The sequence below is a fragment of the Pristiophorus japonicus genome, chromosome 15 (genome assembly GCF_044704955.1).
Source record: "Pristiophorus japonicus isolate sPriJap1 chromosome 15, sPriJap1.hap1, whole genome shotgun sequence".
Lineage (NCBI taxonomy): Eukaryota > Metazoa > Chordata > Chondrichthyes > Pristiophoridae > Pristiophorus > Pristiophorus japonicus.
This window is the reverse complement of record NC_091991.1, coordinates 177998379-178010473: the sequence shown is the minus strand read 5'-3', so window position 1 is coordinate 178010473 and position 12095 is coordinate 177998379. Positions and strand designations below refer to the sequence as shown.

The 12095-nt window shown below is 41.6% G+C and overlaps 1 protein-coding gene across 7 annotated transcripts in view; it reads left to right on the top strand.

Annotated features, from left to right (window-relative positions):
• Positions 1 to 12095, top strand: part of tom1l2 (target of myb1 like 2 membrane trafficking protein) — a 59365-nt gene that overhangs the window by 16165 nt on the left and 31105 nt on the right. For all 7 annotated transcript variants that reach the window (XM_070901355.1, XM_070901353.1, XM_070901352.1 and 4 more), the window contains exons 2-7: positions 5503 to 5587; positions 7351 to 7429; positions 8412 to 8561; positions 9663 to 9797; positions 10913 to 11071; positions 11582 to 11698. In XM_070901355.1, the coding sequence (XP_070757456.1) occupies positions 5503 to 5587; positions 7351 to 7429; positions 8412 to 8561; positions 9663 to 9797; positions 10913 to 11071; positions 11582 to 11698 (725 nt within the window). The remainder of the gene's footprint in view (positions 1 to 5502; positions 5588 to 7350; positions 7430 to 8411; positions 8562 to 9662; positions 9798 to 10912; positions 11072 to 11581; positions 11699 to 12095) is intronic.

Here is a 12095-nt window from a genome sequence, read left to right as displayed (position 1 = left end):
TGCACATTGCACTTGCAATTTTATAATTTGCTTGTAGGTTGAAGCTGGAGCTGCATTGGCTACAAATAAGAGGCTATTCTGTTGAGCCACAGTACAACATATTGTTTTAATGGGTTTCATTTGATCAAAATCGGAACTTCCACTGATGTAATGGCAAGCTGCATAGCAGGATTTGTAATGACACAAAGTCATGGCTACCGCAAGTACATCCTTTATGGTATTTTTATTCATCTTCAGTCATGGTTCTCCTATCATCGTATCAATGTCAGTGTAAAGTTGGTACCTGTAGCAGGAAAGGGAGTTGTTTCCCAGTACACCACTTGTAAAACAGTAAATCGTGTACATGCACACTTTATTTTGCATTTATTTTTGATGTATAGTTTGATTTGAAGAGCTCAATGAAAACTGCAACGGTGAGCTCCCTACTGGCTTAATGGGTAATTGTGTGATGTGATATTAAACCATACAGACCAAGAAGGTCTGTGTTGAGTTACTTGATCTTAGCAGTTGGAGTATTGAAAATTGCCTCCCCTCCCTGGGTTAAGGAGAAGAAAAAAGTTAAGCTTGCTATCCAGTAACTCCTATTAGATTGTATTAGATTCAGGTGAGGACAAGATGATGCTTGGCTGTGATGCCCACTGGTTAAATGGCCCATTGCCATATGCTGTATAGGCAAGAATGGTAACTTGGTTGAGATATTCGAGGGCTGGCTCCTCATCCCAGCAAGAAACCGAGCCTAAGGGAGAGTAGGAAAGAGGATTGGGGTTGGGGGAAACTGCACATGGTTGTGGAAGACTGTTGCATCCATTCACACTCTCGTCCTGTTTTGCTAACTGCACTGGAATATCTATCCGTGGTCTGTTTACAAGGGAATTTACTGGGGGTCAGAAAGCCGATTAGCCAGAGATAGTGAAATGACAAGACAGCCGAAAATAGTTTCCGGAACAAGGTTATTTCAACACTGATGATGCATCAATTTCTCATTGCATGGGACTAATCTAATGTTTATATGACCTGGATTTTTCAGGACATTTCATAAAAGCCTTTTCCCTTAGAGATGAGAAGGAAAACTAGTTTATGTGATAGCACGGTCAAGACTAACCCACTCCACATTGAAAAACACTTTTAAAGATGGAGTATTTTGTACTTAATTTATTCTAGGCACATTGACAGCAATATAAAAAAATTAACAACTTGCAGTGTAGTGTCTCTTTGATCTCTTTTGTCGGTGAAGGAGAATCACAGCTTCAAAATAGCAGTTTCTTTGACCGTGATTGTTCCTCTACTCACACGTAGTCCCTCCACCTAGAAACTATGTTAGACTCCTATTTATATATGAGGTTTATGACCTGTACCTGCTACAGGAAGTTCTGTCACACCTGTCTGCAACCATGCGTTTTTAAACATTCAAGGACTTGAGAGGGCATAGACTTGATATTTAGAGCCCAAGTGTTGTATTCCGAAAGGCATCTGATCTGTGTGTACTTAGTTGCACATTATTGTGCCAAATAGTGCAATGTGTCTAGTTATACCAATATGAGAAGGTGCCAAATGGGAACTGAAACCTGTATCAAAGCTATTCCATACTTAATTCCAGAACTGAAACCTCGGCCCTTGTGCAGAATCGAGGACTCCAGATTCTATTCACTTGTGTCAATTTGATTTGGTGGTTGCACAAGTGTCTTTGAATCATAAAGCGGTGTGTTGAAGCTCCACTATATTATCTAGTGTGACACTTCAGTGCAGTGCTGAGGGAATGTATCACTGTCAGGTGCCATCTTTTAAATGCAACATTAAACTGAAGGCCCAGCTGCCTATGTCATAAAAAGATCCCATGACAGAAAAACAGGGTGTGCTCGCCAATATTTATCCCACAGCCAACACCAAAACAGCAACTGGTCATGTATCTAACTATGTTTGTGGGACTGAGCAGTATGCAAACTGGCTGCTACGTTTGCACAACAGTGGCTACACTTCAAAAATAATTAATAATTATTGATTATCAAGTGATGAGATGGTTTAAAAAGTGCAAGTTATTTTTCTTTGTTGTGTTAGCTGATCTCAGCACCTTTTGAGATAGGAACAGAAAAATCGACCACTTCTGATCATGATCCATGGTGAAAAGTGCGCATATGTGAAGAGTATGGACGGTTCAGATGGCCTGCTGATACCTACTGTTTAAAGAAAGAAAGACTTGCATTTATATAGTGCATTTCATGGCCACCGGATATCCCAAAGCGCTTTACAGTTAATGAAGTACTTTTTAAAAACAAAAGTGTAGTCACTTTACATGTAATGTAGGAATGTAATGTAATGACTTCATCCCGCAGCATGCTACCTGCCACCACCTCAGTACAACCCCAGCCCGGCATGAGATTGAAAAGGCTATCTGACAACTGAAGAACAACAAGGCCTCGGGAGCAGATGGAATCCCCGCCGAAGTGCTAAAAGATGGCGGAGAAGCACTGTTGGCATGAAAACATGAACTCATTTCTCTTCTCTTATTTGGAAGGAGGAGAGCATGCCAGAGGATCTCAGTAATCATGACCATCTTCAAGAAAGGAGACAAGCCCGATTGCGGTAATTATAGAGGAGTTCTCCTGCTGTTTACCACAGGGAAAGTCATCGCAAAGAATCCTCCTCAATCTCCTTCTCCCCATTGCTGAAGAGCTCCTCCCAGAGTCGCAATGCGGATTCTGCCCACTAAGGGGCACAATGGATATGATCTTCACCATGTCAAATTCAAGAGAAATACAGGGAACAACACCAACCTCTGTACATGGCCGCCTTTGACCTCACAAAGGTCTTCGACACTGTCAACTGTGAGGGATTATGGAGCGTCCACTTCAAATTCGGCTGTCCTCAAAAGTTTGTCACCATCCTCAGCCTGCTTCATGATGACATGCAAGCCGTGATCCTGACCAACGGATCATCCACAGAACCAATTCATGTACGGACCGGTGTCATCGCACCAACACCCTTCTCGATTTTCCTTGCTGCAATGCTCCATCTCACCCGCAGTAAGCTCCCCACTGGAGTTGAGTTAATCTATAGAACAAACAGGAAACTGTTCAACCTCCAGACCAGATCCAAGGTCGTCCCATCCTCTGTCATTGAATTACAGTATGCAGACGACACTTGCACCTGCGCACACTCGGAGGCCGAGCTCCAAACCATCGTCAACACCTTCACTGTAGCATATGAGAGCATAGGCCTTCCACTAAACGTCCTTAAGACAAATGAGCTCTACCAACCTGCCCCTGCCACACAGTACTGCCCCCCCGATTATCAAAATTCAATGGGGACCATTTTCCATACCTCAGGAGTCTATTGTCAACAAGCGCATACGTCGATGACTAGGTCCAACGCAGCAATCGGTCGCCTGAGGAAGAGTGAAGACCAGGACCTCAAACCCGGCACGAAGATCATGGTCTACAGAGCAGTAGTGATACCTGCCCTCCTTTATGCTTCAGAGACATGGCTTATATACAGCAGGCACATCAAAGCACTGGAGAAGTACCACCAATGCTGCCTTCGCAAGATCCTGCAAATCCATTGGCAGGATAGGTGCACCAACATCGGTGTTCTCGCTCAGGCCAAGATCCTCAGCATCGAAGCATTGACAATGCTTGATCAGCTCAGATGGACGGGCCACATCGTCCGCATGCCCGATACAAGACTCCCAAAACAAATGCTCTACTCGGAGCTCCAACATGGCAAATGAGCCTCGGATGGGCAGAGGAAACACGTCAAGGACACCCTCAAGGCCTCCTTGATAAAGTGCAATATCCCCATGGCCATCTGGGAATCCCTGGCCCAAGACAACTTAAATTGGAAGAGAAGAGTCCAGGAAGGCGCCGATCTCCTTGATTCTCTTTGCCGGGAGCAAGTGGCGACCGAGCAGAAGGAGCGCACGACAACCCGAGCACCCCAACCAACTGGCCCTTCAATCAACATCCCCTTGACCACCGTCTGCCCTACTGTGACAGAGACTAGGTCCCACATCGGACTCATCAGTCACCTAAATAACTCATTTTTAGTGTGGAAGCAAGTCATCCTCGACTCTGAGGAACTGTCTAAGAAGGAAGAATGTAGGAAACATGACACCAATTTGCGCACAGCAAGCTCTCAAACAGCAATGTTATAATGACCAGATAATCTGTTTTTGTTATGTTGATTGAGGGATAAATATTGGCCAGGACACCGGGGATAACTCACCTGCTCTTGTTCAAAATAGTAATATGGGATCTTTTTATGTCCACCTGAGAGCAGATGGTTTAACGTCTTGTCTTATCTGAAAGATAGCACCTCCGACATTGCAGCAACCCCTCAGACTCACTGGGTGTGTCAGCCTAGATTTTTGTGCTCCAGTCTCTGGAGTGGGACTTGAACCCATAACCTCTGACTTCAAGGTGAGGATGTACCAACTGAGCCACGGCTGGAACACAGCTCCTCAGATAAGGTACCGGAAGGCTGCTGGTGCCCATGAAGCTGTATCCCATCAAGAGCCGTGCCTTCTGAAGATCAGGGGTGAAAAGAAGAGAATGCAAAATTAATTCCATCCATATTCATTCTGCAGGGAATTTTGTGACATGGTTAATTCCTTTGTGATCTCACTGCATTCCTGCAAACCTCTGCGCTGATTATATGTTGATGTTAAAATCGCTCTGAAATGAGTTTAGTTGAAGAAACTAAAGGAAAGCTATCGGTCACTAAATTGAAATGTAAAGACTGCAGTATAATTGAAGTCCAGAACAGAATGATCCATGAGCAACTGTATAGTCTTACCGGAATGGATTGCAGATTATAAATGAGCCAATTGTGTAAAATGTGCTTTGGTCATTGGCTTTGTCTCCATATATTTATTTAGATATTTAATTTTGCCATTAACAATAATATGCTCAACAGGTTTGAACTAAAACCCAGAAAAGCTAGTGTCATCCATAAATCTAATATGCATATGTAACATAAATTGAATTATTAGGACTCCTGTTAATGAAGCAATGGTATGCTGACATGACTTCTGTATTATTAATGAAAATCTGACATTTATTTATCTTCAATTCTCTCCCCAATACAGTATGAGCCATCACTCTAGCACAGCAGACACAAGATGATGGGAAAACCCATTTCGCCATCCGGCCTTTTCCCTTAACAGACCTAATCGATCTTGGACTCTGCTCAATCTGTTCAATCTCTGCACTGGTAGTGGCTGGTTTGAGTTGCACGTTAACAGCATTTCATTTACTTTGGATTTTTACTTTGGCGTTATTCTGATCCCTGCTGTGCAGTGTAATAAGCGTTTTGCAATAGTTCTTTCAAATTCGAGTTTTGTCGGTCTTGGATTTCACTTATTAGGCTACTGGACTGACCTTTGTGCACAGGCAAACTTAAGGCAAATAACCTCTGATATTTTATTTACAGTCTTGTTCTCATGGCACCTGTTTGTTAAAAGCAACATGTTAAATAAAGTTCCTAAATTTTGATGTTCTTTATTAACAGAACGAGCTACAGATGGATCCCTACAGGCAGAAGACTGGGCTCTGAATATGGAAATCTGTGATATTATTAACGAGACTGAAGAAGGGTAAGAATTAAGTAGGGGTCCAATCAAATATTATGGTCCTTTTGTGTATCAAACAGGGAAAGTAATAAGTGCTTGAATATGAGTATTAAATATTTGGAAGAAGAAATGTATAATACCTGTAAGTGAGGTAATTTGTGTGCAGCCTGTGGTCTTTCTAATCCCTTCAAATACCCAATGAAGTGAACCTGCTCCCACTTGCAGAATGTGTTCCATTATTTCACATTGTTTGAATGTTCTGCCTTCTGTTATGAGAACAGTAGCTTAAATATTTCATACAGTTTCTAACTTACGTTGATCTAGTTGTGCCATCCATTCCATTTTGGACAAGACTGTCCAGTTTTTTGATTGGGCTGACTAGAAATCTCTAAAAAAAAATATATATAAGCTGGTCATTTTTGCAGTCCTTTTTGAACGAAAGACCATTTTTCCAATTACTTCCATCATTTGCAACAATAATAATGTTAAGGTTTCCAATTACTTTTCCACTGTAACAAAGCAAACCTCAGGACTGCAATAATTATCCCACTTTATGCTTTTGCCCCCATCCCTTTTCTGTCAGTTTTGGATTGACAAAAGGTGGGAACCCTACAATGATGATAAAGCCTATTTCCTTCCGGTTATAGGTGGTTTCATCCTAGTTTAAGGATACTTGAGCTTAAAAATTAGTTTTTAGTTCCTTCATTCTGGCAGTTAGCTAAGAAACCAGGCCTCAATACCTGGTATGTTAGTTTATACTCTGCAAGGCTTGCCTTTCTGTATTGGCTTGTCTTTGGCCACCAATAGACCGTTTGTACACACAACCCAAGTCATAGTTCATGACAAAAATACATATTGCTGTGGTAATGAGGTCAAAGAATGCAACTCCACTGGTATAATTCCTGGATACCATTGTGAATTGTTCTGGATTACTGTTAAGGCTCTCTGATATTGCTTGTAATTTTGCTGTTCCTTTCTTGGGAGAGCATCTCCAAGCATTACTCTCCCTCTTTCACTGTTGGGTGCTGGTGGGCTGGGTTCCACCAGCAATGTGGAGACTCAGTTGCTGAATTAGTAGAACAAGAGGGACTGGCTGCTTGAGTTTACTCTAATGATGTCAATTTCCGCAATCCAGCACATCTTTAGGACCAGATTTTCTCCATATTTAGAGCCCCTCTCAGGCTCGTACATGAGAAATGGCACCTTGGGTAAGGTACTGGAGTACTGGCAGTGCTCGTGCAAGTATGCCCCAGAAACAAAGACAATTGGAATTGTTCTTCAAATCCAGAATTAAACAACTCAGTTTTCTAAAAAGAAAATGCTCTTTCTGTCCTTGAAAGTACAATTGTGGTACTGCAGAACGAATGTCGGAATCCAGTCTGGTTTCTTGTTATTTGCATCAAACTCATTCTGGATAGTTGGTTACAAGACAAATAAATGTTTAACACCTTAAAAACCAACAAAAAATACACCTAGTTAAGTGGGTTTAATGCTATAAGATAATCCCAATGCACAAATGTATGTTTAAATTATTCCAACTGTTGGGGTTTTGCTATCATCTAAGCCACTAACTGCTGTAATATTTGTTATCTGCCACCTGGGGTCACTGGTGTATTTGCATGGTGCATTTGCACAGTGCATTTCTTAGTTCCCAGAGCGGGATGAGTTGAAGAGACAGCAATTTTTATTTTTGTCAACTGCTTCCACTATTAAAATTGATGTTGTGTTGCATCCTGCTTAGGAGAACGGACCATTTTTAAAAAAAGATAAAATCCTCCCTTTTGTAGGCCAAAGGATGCAATCAGGGCTCTCAAAAAAAGGCTGAGTGGAAACAAAAATTACCGGGAAGTGATGCTTGCTTTAACGGTGAGTGGAAAAAAAAAGAGTTGCATCCCTATACATTTCTGAGAAACGTCTTCTAGTGTTTGGCACAAATTAATTTTAAAAGTGCAGTCACTGTTGCTATGTAGGCAAACACAACAGTTCATTTGTGTAAGATTCTCACATGCAGCAATGAGATGAATGACCAGTAAATGTGTTTTTGGTGTTAGTTGAGGGACAAATGGTTGTCAGGGCACCAAGAGGGTTCCCTGCTTTGCATTGAATAGACCCCTAGGACCTTTACCATCCAGCTGAACAGGTAGACGAAGCCTCGGTTTAATGTCTCGTTGGAATGATGGATGAGTAGCAGTGCTTTGTCCAATCCACTCGCTATTCTGCAAATGTGTGAAAATATTTTCTGCTTTTACACATGCAGTAACTAAGTGTGTTTCAATGCTAGTCAGCCTTTCTCTCGCCCCTTCCATCCTATTTCAGTAGCTACTGTTTTCCCCCCCATAACTCCTTGTAATAACGTTGAATTTTACGAAACAAAGGGGTTCTTGGATGAGGTATAAACTAGTGCTTGTTTGGATAATTACTATATGTGCCCAACAGGCTAAAGATATTTAAGACCAACTGTTTCTCCACTTGGGATTCCTTGAACTCTAAAATTAGTCTTTTGAAGATTGAATGTGGGAGTCTGAATGGGCTTTCAGAATCCAAACATTGACAGCCTCCACTTAAAGCGTCCTGAAACCCAATGAATAAAAAGTCGATTGTTTAACTTATTTGTCAGGGCTTCAGAAAGATTCTTAAGAGTGGTGTTGCAACTGGCAACTAACAGAATTAATAGCTAATTCTACCACCAGCAATCTCTCCTAAGAACTTTGAGCATTTAAACAAAAAATAAATTTCTACTACAGCATGTTTTATTGGGCAAGGGCAGAAGAAATGTTCTGTCACGTACTTGCTCTCAGATTAACCTGTTGCAAGGTATTAACTTCATTTATCTCACTTTCATAATTAGATTTTGGAGACGTGTGTTAAGAACTGCGGTCATCGTTTCCATGTCCTCGTAGCCAGCCGTGACTTTATTGATGGCGTATTGGTGAAAATAGTTTTACCCAAGAATAACCCACCAGCTATTGTGCAGGATAAAGTCCTTGGATTGATACAGGTGTGACAAAAACATTTGCTTTCTCATTGTGTAAATATCTATTTATTTATTTATTCATATAAAGGTTTTGAGAGCATCTTTCCCAGTCAAGATATATTTGGTATAAAGCATCAGCAAAATATGACTAACTTTAATTTTAAAAAGTATAAAGATAAAGAAATCTAGTTATTTACTGGTGTTATTGTGAACTTGAGATAACCAGCAGAGAGGCAAACAGAACCCGTTGTAGAGAATGAGCCTCCAGTGGACTTCAGGCCCAATTTAGACTGTCTAAATACCTTAGCAGTCGCTTTAAAACGGTGGACCAGGTTAGCTGATAAATACTACAACTGCACTTCAGACCCCATATTACTCACAAGTAACAACACGAGTGATCAGCTGGTATGTCGTAAATGTAGTTCATTGTTCAATGAAAGCCTTTAAATGACAGGGATTGTGGTTCTCATATTGGACTGTTCAGCCACCTAAGGAAGCAAGTCTTCCTCGATTCCGAGGGACTGCCTATGATGATTGCATCAAGTGCTCATTGGGTAATATTCAAATGGGCAAAGTGGTATTTCATCAGCCAGTTGAAATGTTCTGTCACTGAGCTCTCTGTGGCTTAGTGAGTAAATGTGCAGTACTGAGAGATATTGTACTAAGACATCATGGCCAGGAGGTCCCACATTTGGGGGCTGATTTTTCTGGCACTCCCAATCTCTGCCTGGCTGCTGGACAGGCAAGGCATGTCCAAAATGTGCTGTGCTGTGCTCTCCAAGCTGAGCTGTACCCAGACTTTGTGTCAGCCCCAGTGCAAGGACCACCACCAACTGCTTGGGACAGCCCTGAATTTCTGTGCCCCGAGGCTGCAATCACAACATTTTAAATGCGAGACTGGAAACATCCCCTACAGCCTCACTAACAGTGGAATACTAGACCTACACCTCTTGCAGAAGTAGGCCCTGCTCTGCTCCTTGGATGAAGCTGGGAATTCCCAGGCAACTTAAAAGGAGCAGAGATCTGATATAGCAGGTCATTGTAGGAAAATGTGCAGTGGCAATTATTAATCTTCCTTGTGTGCTGGAAAGATTCTGATGCGTTGCTTGATGTGTTCACTCCTAGGCTTGGGCTGATGCTTTCAGGAGTAGTCCAGATCTGACTGGAGTAGTTCATATTTATGAAGAGTTAAAGAGAAAAGGGATGGAGTTCCCAATGGCAGACCTGGATGCGCTGTCTCCAATACACACACCAGGGAGAGTAAGAGTTAACCTGTGCCAGTGCGTTATTAGCTGGATGTTTCCAAGTACTGTATTGACTTGCATATAGACTGCATTTTGTTGAAGGCAAATATAATCAGTTGTTGAAATTGAGCAGCACCCTATAGGTGAACTAATAGGTTATTTATAGCTGGGAACTGATGGAAAAGAATGATACAAATGATTAGTATATTTGTATCAAACTCCTTTCTCACTATTTTAATGGGGCGGGAGGCTGCCTTTTTTTCATAGGAGAGGGATTTAGTTGGATGTGCAGCCTATATGCATGTCAGTATGGTAATGCTTTCTGGTGTAGATTACATATTGCAGTCAGTTGTTTAAGAAAATTCAGCAATCTTTTTATTCTATGGATGTATCTGTTCACCAGTTTATCTCCATCGTGATATTTTCAAAATGATGATAAAAAATAAAATTATATTCTATTTGCCTGCAGAAATAGCTCAACAGAACTAACTCATAATGGGGACAGTCGATAATTTTGGTTTGTGTGTAGAAAGCTCAGTCGGTGACTTCCTTTTGAAGTGAGGAGGATCTGCTTCCAGATTGGTTGCCAAATTTCAAGCTTGTTTTTTAAAAAAAAATTTCATAGAATAAAGGCTGTTGCACTGCAGTTGATGAGCTTATCCACTGGGGAAAATATATTTCTATTTACAAGTCTTGGGTCTTGGACGTTTCTGAACTACAGTAACCAATGTTGCTTCTGTGCATCCCGCCATAGAGCCTCATCGTTCGCTGTGCTCCAGACTCTCTGCATTTTCCACGTTTGCTTAGGGAAGCCTCCCCTTTTGATTTGATTTATGTCGGCGTCATTGGAACTGTCCTTTTGTTCTGTGCATGTTTGTTCAGGATTTTTGGTAGATTTAATGCTGTGCTTTGAAAGTTATTGTTGAAATACTTAATTTAAAAAGAGCACTCATTTTGAGCATACACAATGATTAAGCTGGACCAATGAGGGAATAAGGTTGCTTTGCCAGAAGTTGGAAAATGTTTATTAACGTTCATTCTGAACTTCCTCCAAAAATGAAAGCTATTGGAGTTCAGAGTATTGTTACATGTTGCACTGAATATGCATATATACATTTTTTTCATTGGCAGTGTATTCCTGAAGTCGATCCTGCAATGAACAAACCGATGCCTCAATCCCTGCAGAAAACCACTTCCACAAACAGCTATCCATCTCCACCATCAACGCTGACTGCCTATTCAGTCCCCCAAGACCTTCCAGCTGGACCAATCACTGCGAATGTTGAACAGGTGCAAAAATTGAGCCTATATCATGCCAAAGTTTGCTTACTACAGTGTTTGTAGGACTCTAGGCTCTCTCTCCGCTCAGAAAGCAGAATAGTGGAGTATTTACTATTTTCAAAATCAGTGCAAATAATAAATGTATATTTTGACAGTTAACGATACATTGTACATTCTGCCTTGGGCACCAGTGGGGGTTATACATACTTTTAGTTGTTTTAACCTCTCCTGTGGGAAAGGCACTACAGGAGTTGTTTGGGTAGCACATTCAAACCATATCTTCCTGCTGGCTTTTGTAGCAGACAGCTCCAAAGATGTGATGCTGGACCCATCGTGTCTGTCTGTTAACGATGCAGTGTCAGAAAAATGTAGGTATGACTGAGGTGGTACAGTGGGTTAGACAACCTCGTTCTGGTTTTTTAATATGTGAGTGAGTCTATTTCTGTGTTTGCAATGTAACCTGTGTTGGCTAATCTAAGGGTTTACCCTTTGTTTTAAGTTGAGCCTTTTGTATGGCAGCTTGCCAGGTTGCGCAGTGAGCTGGACGTTGTCCGTGGAAATACAAAAGTGATGTCCGAGATGCTGACCGAAACAGTCCCTGGGCAGGAAAATCAATCAGATTCTGAGTTGCTGCAGGTGAGAATACTGAAGTTATTTGTGAGTTGCATTTTACATCAGAGTGTTTCTACGCTTATGGTACCGAACTGTAATCAAACAGGGACCCACATCTGGTTAATCTCGAGGCACCAATTTTCCACATTGCCATTTTTGGTGCCGTTATAGAGGTACATCCGATTGTGTTTTTTTTTTAGTTGCCTACTGCGCCCCCAAAAAAGTTGCAAGTTTCGCCGGGATAAACTTTCAATTTGGAGTGGTGCAGATTGACCTTGAGCTCTGTGGGTGGAGCTTAAGATCTGCACCGAAAAACTGAGGTTGCCAGGGTAACGAGGGACACATTGAAGGGCTGAGGCTGCAAAGTGAAATGTAGAAGATGCAGCAAGCCATAAGCAATTGTAGAGCCCCGGTGTTGCTT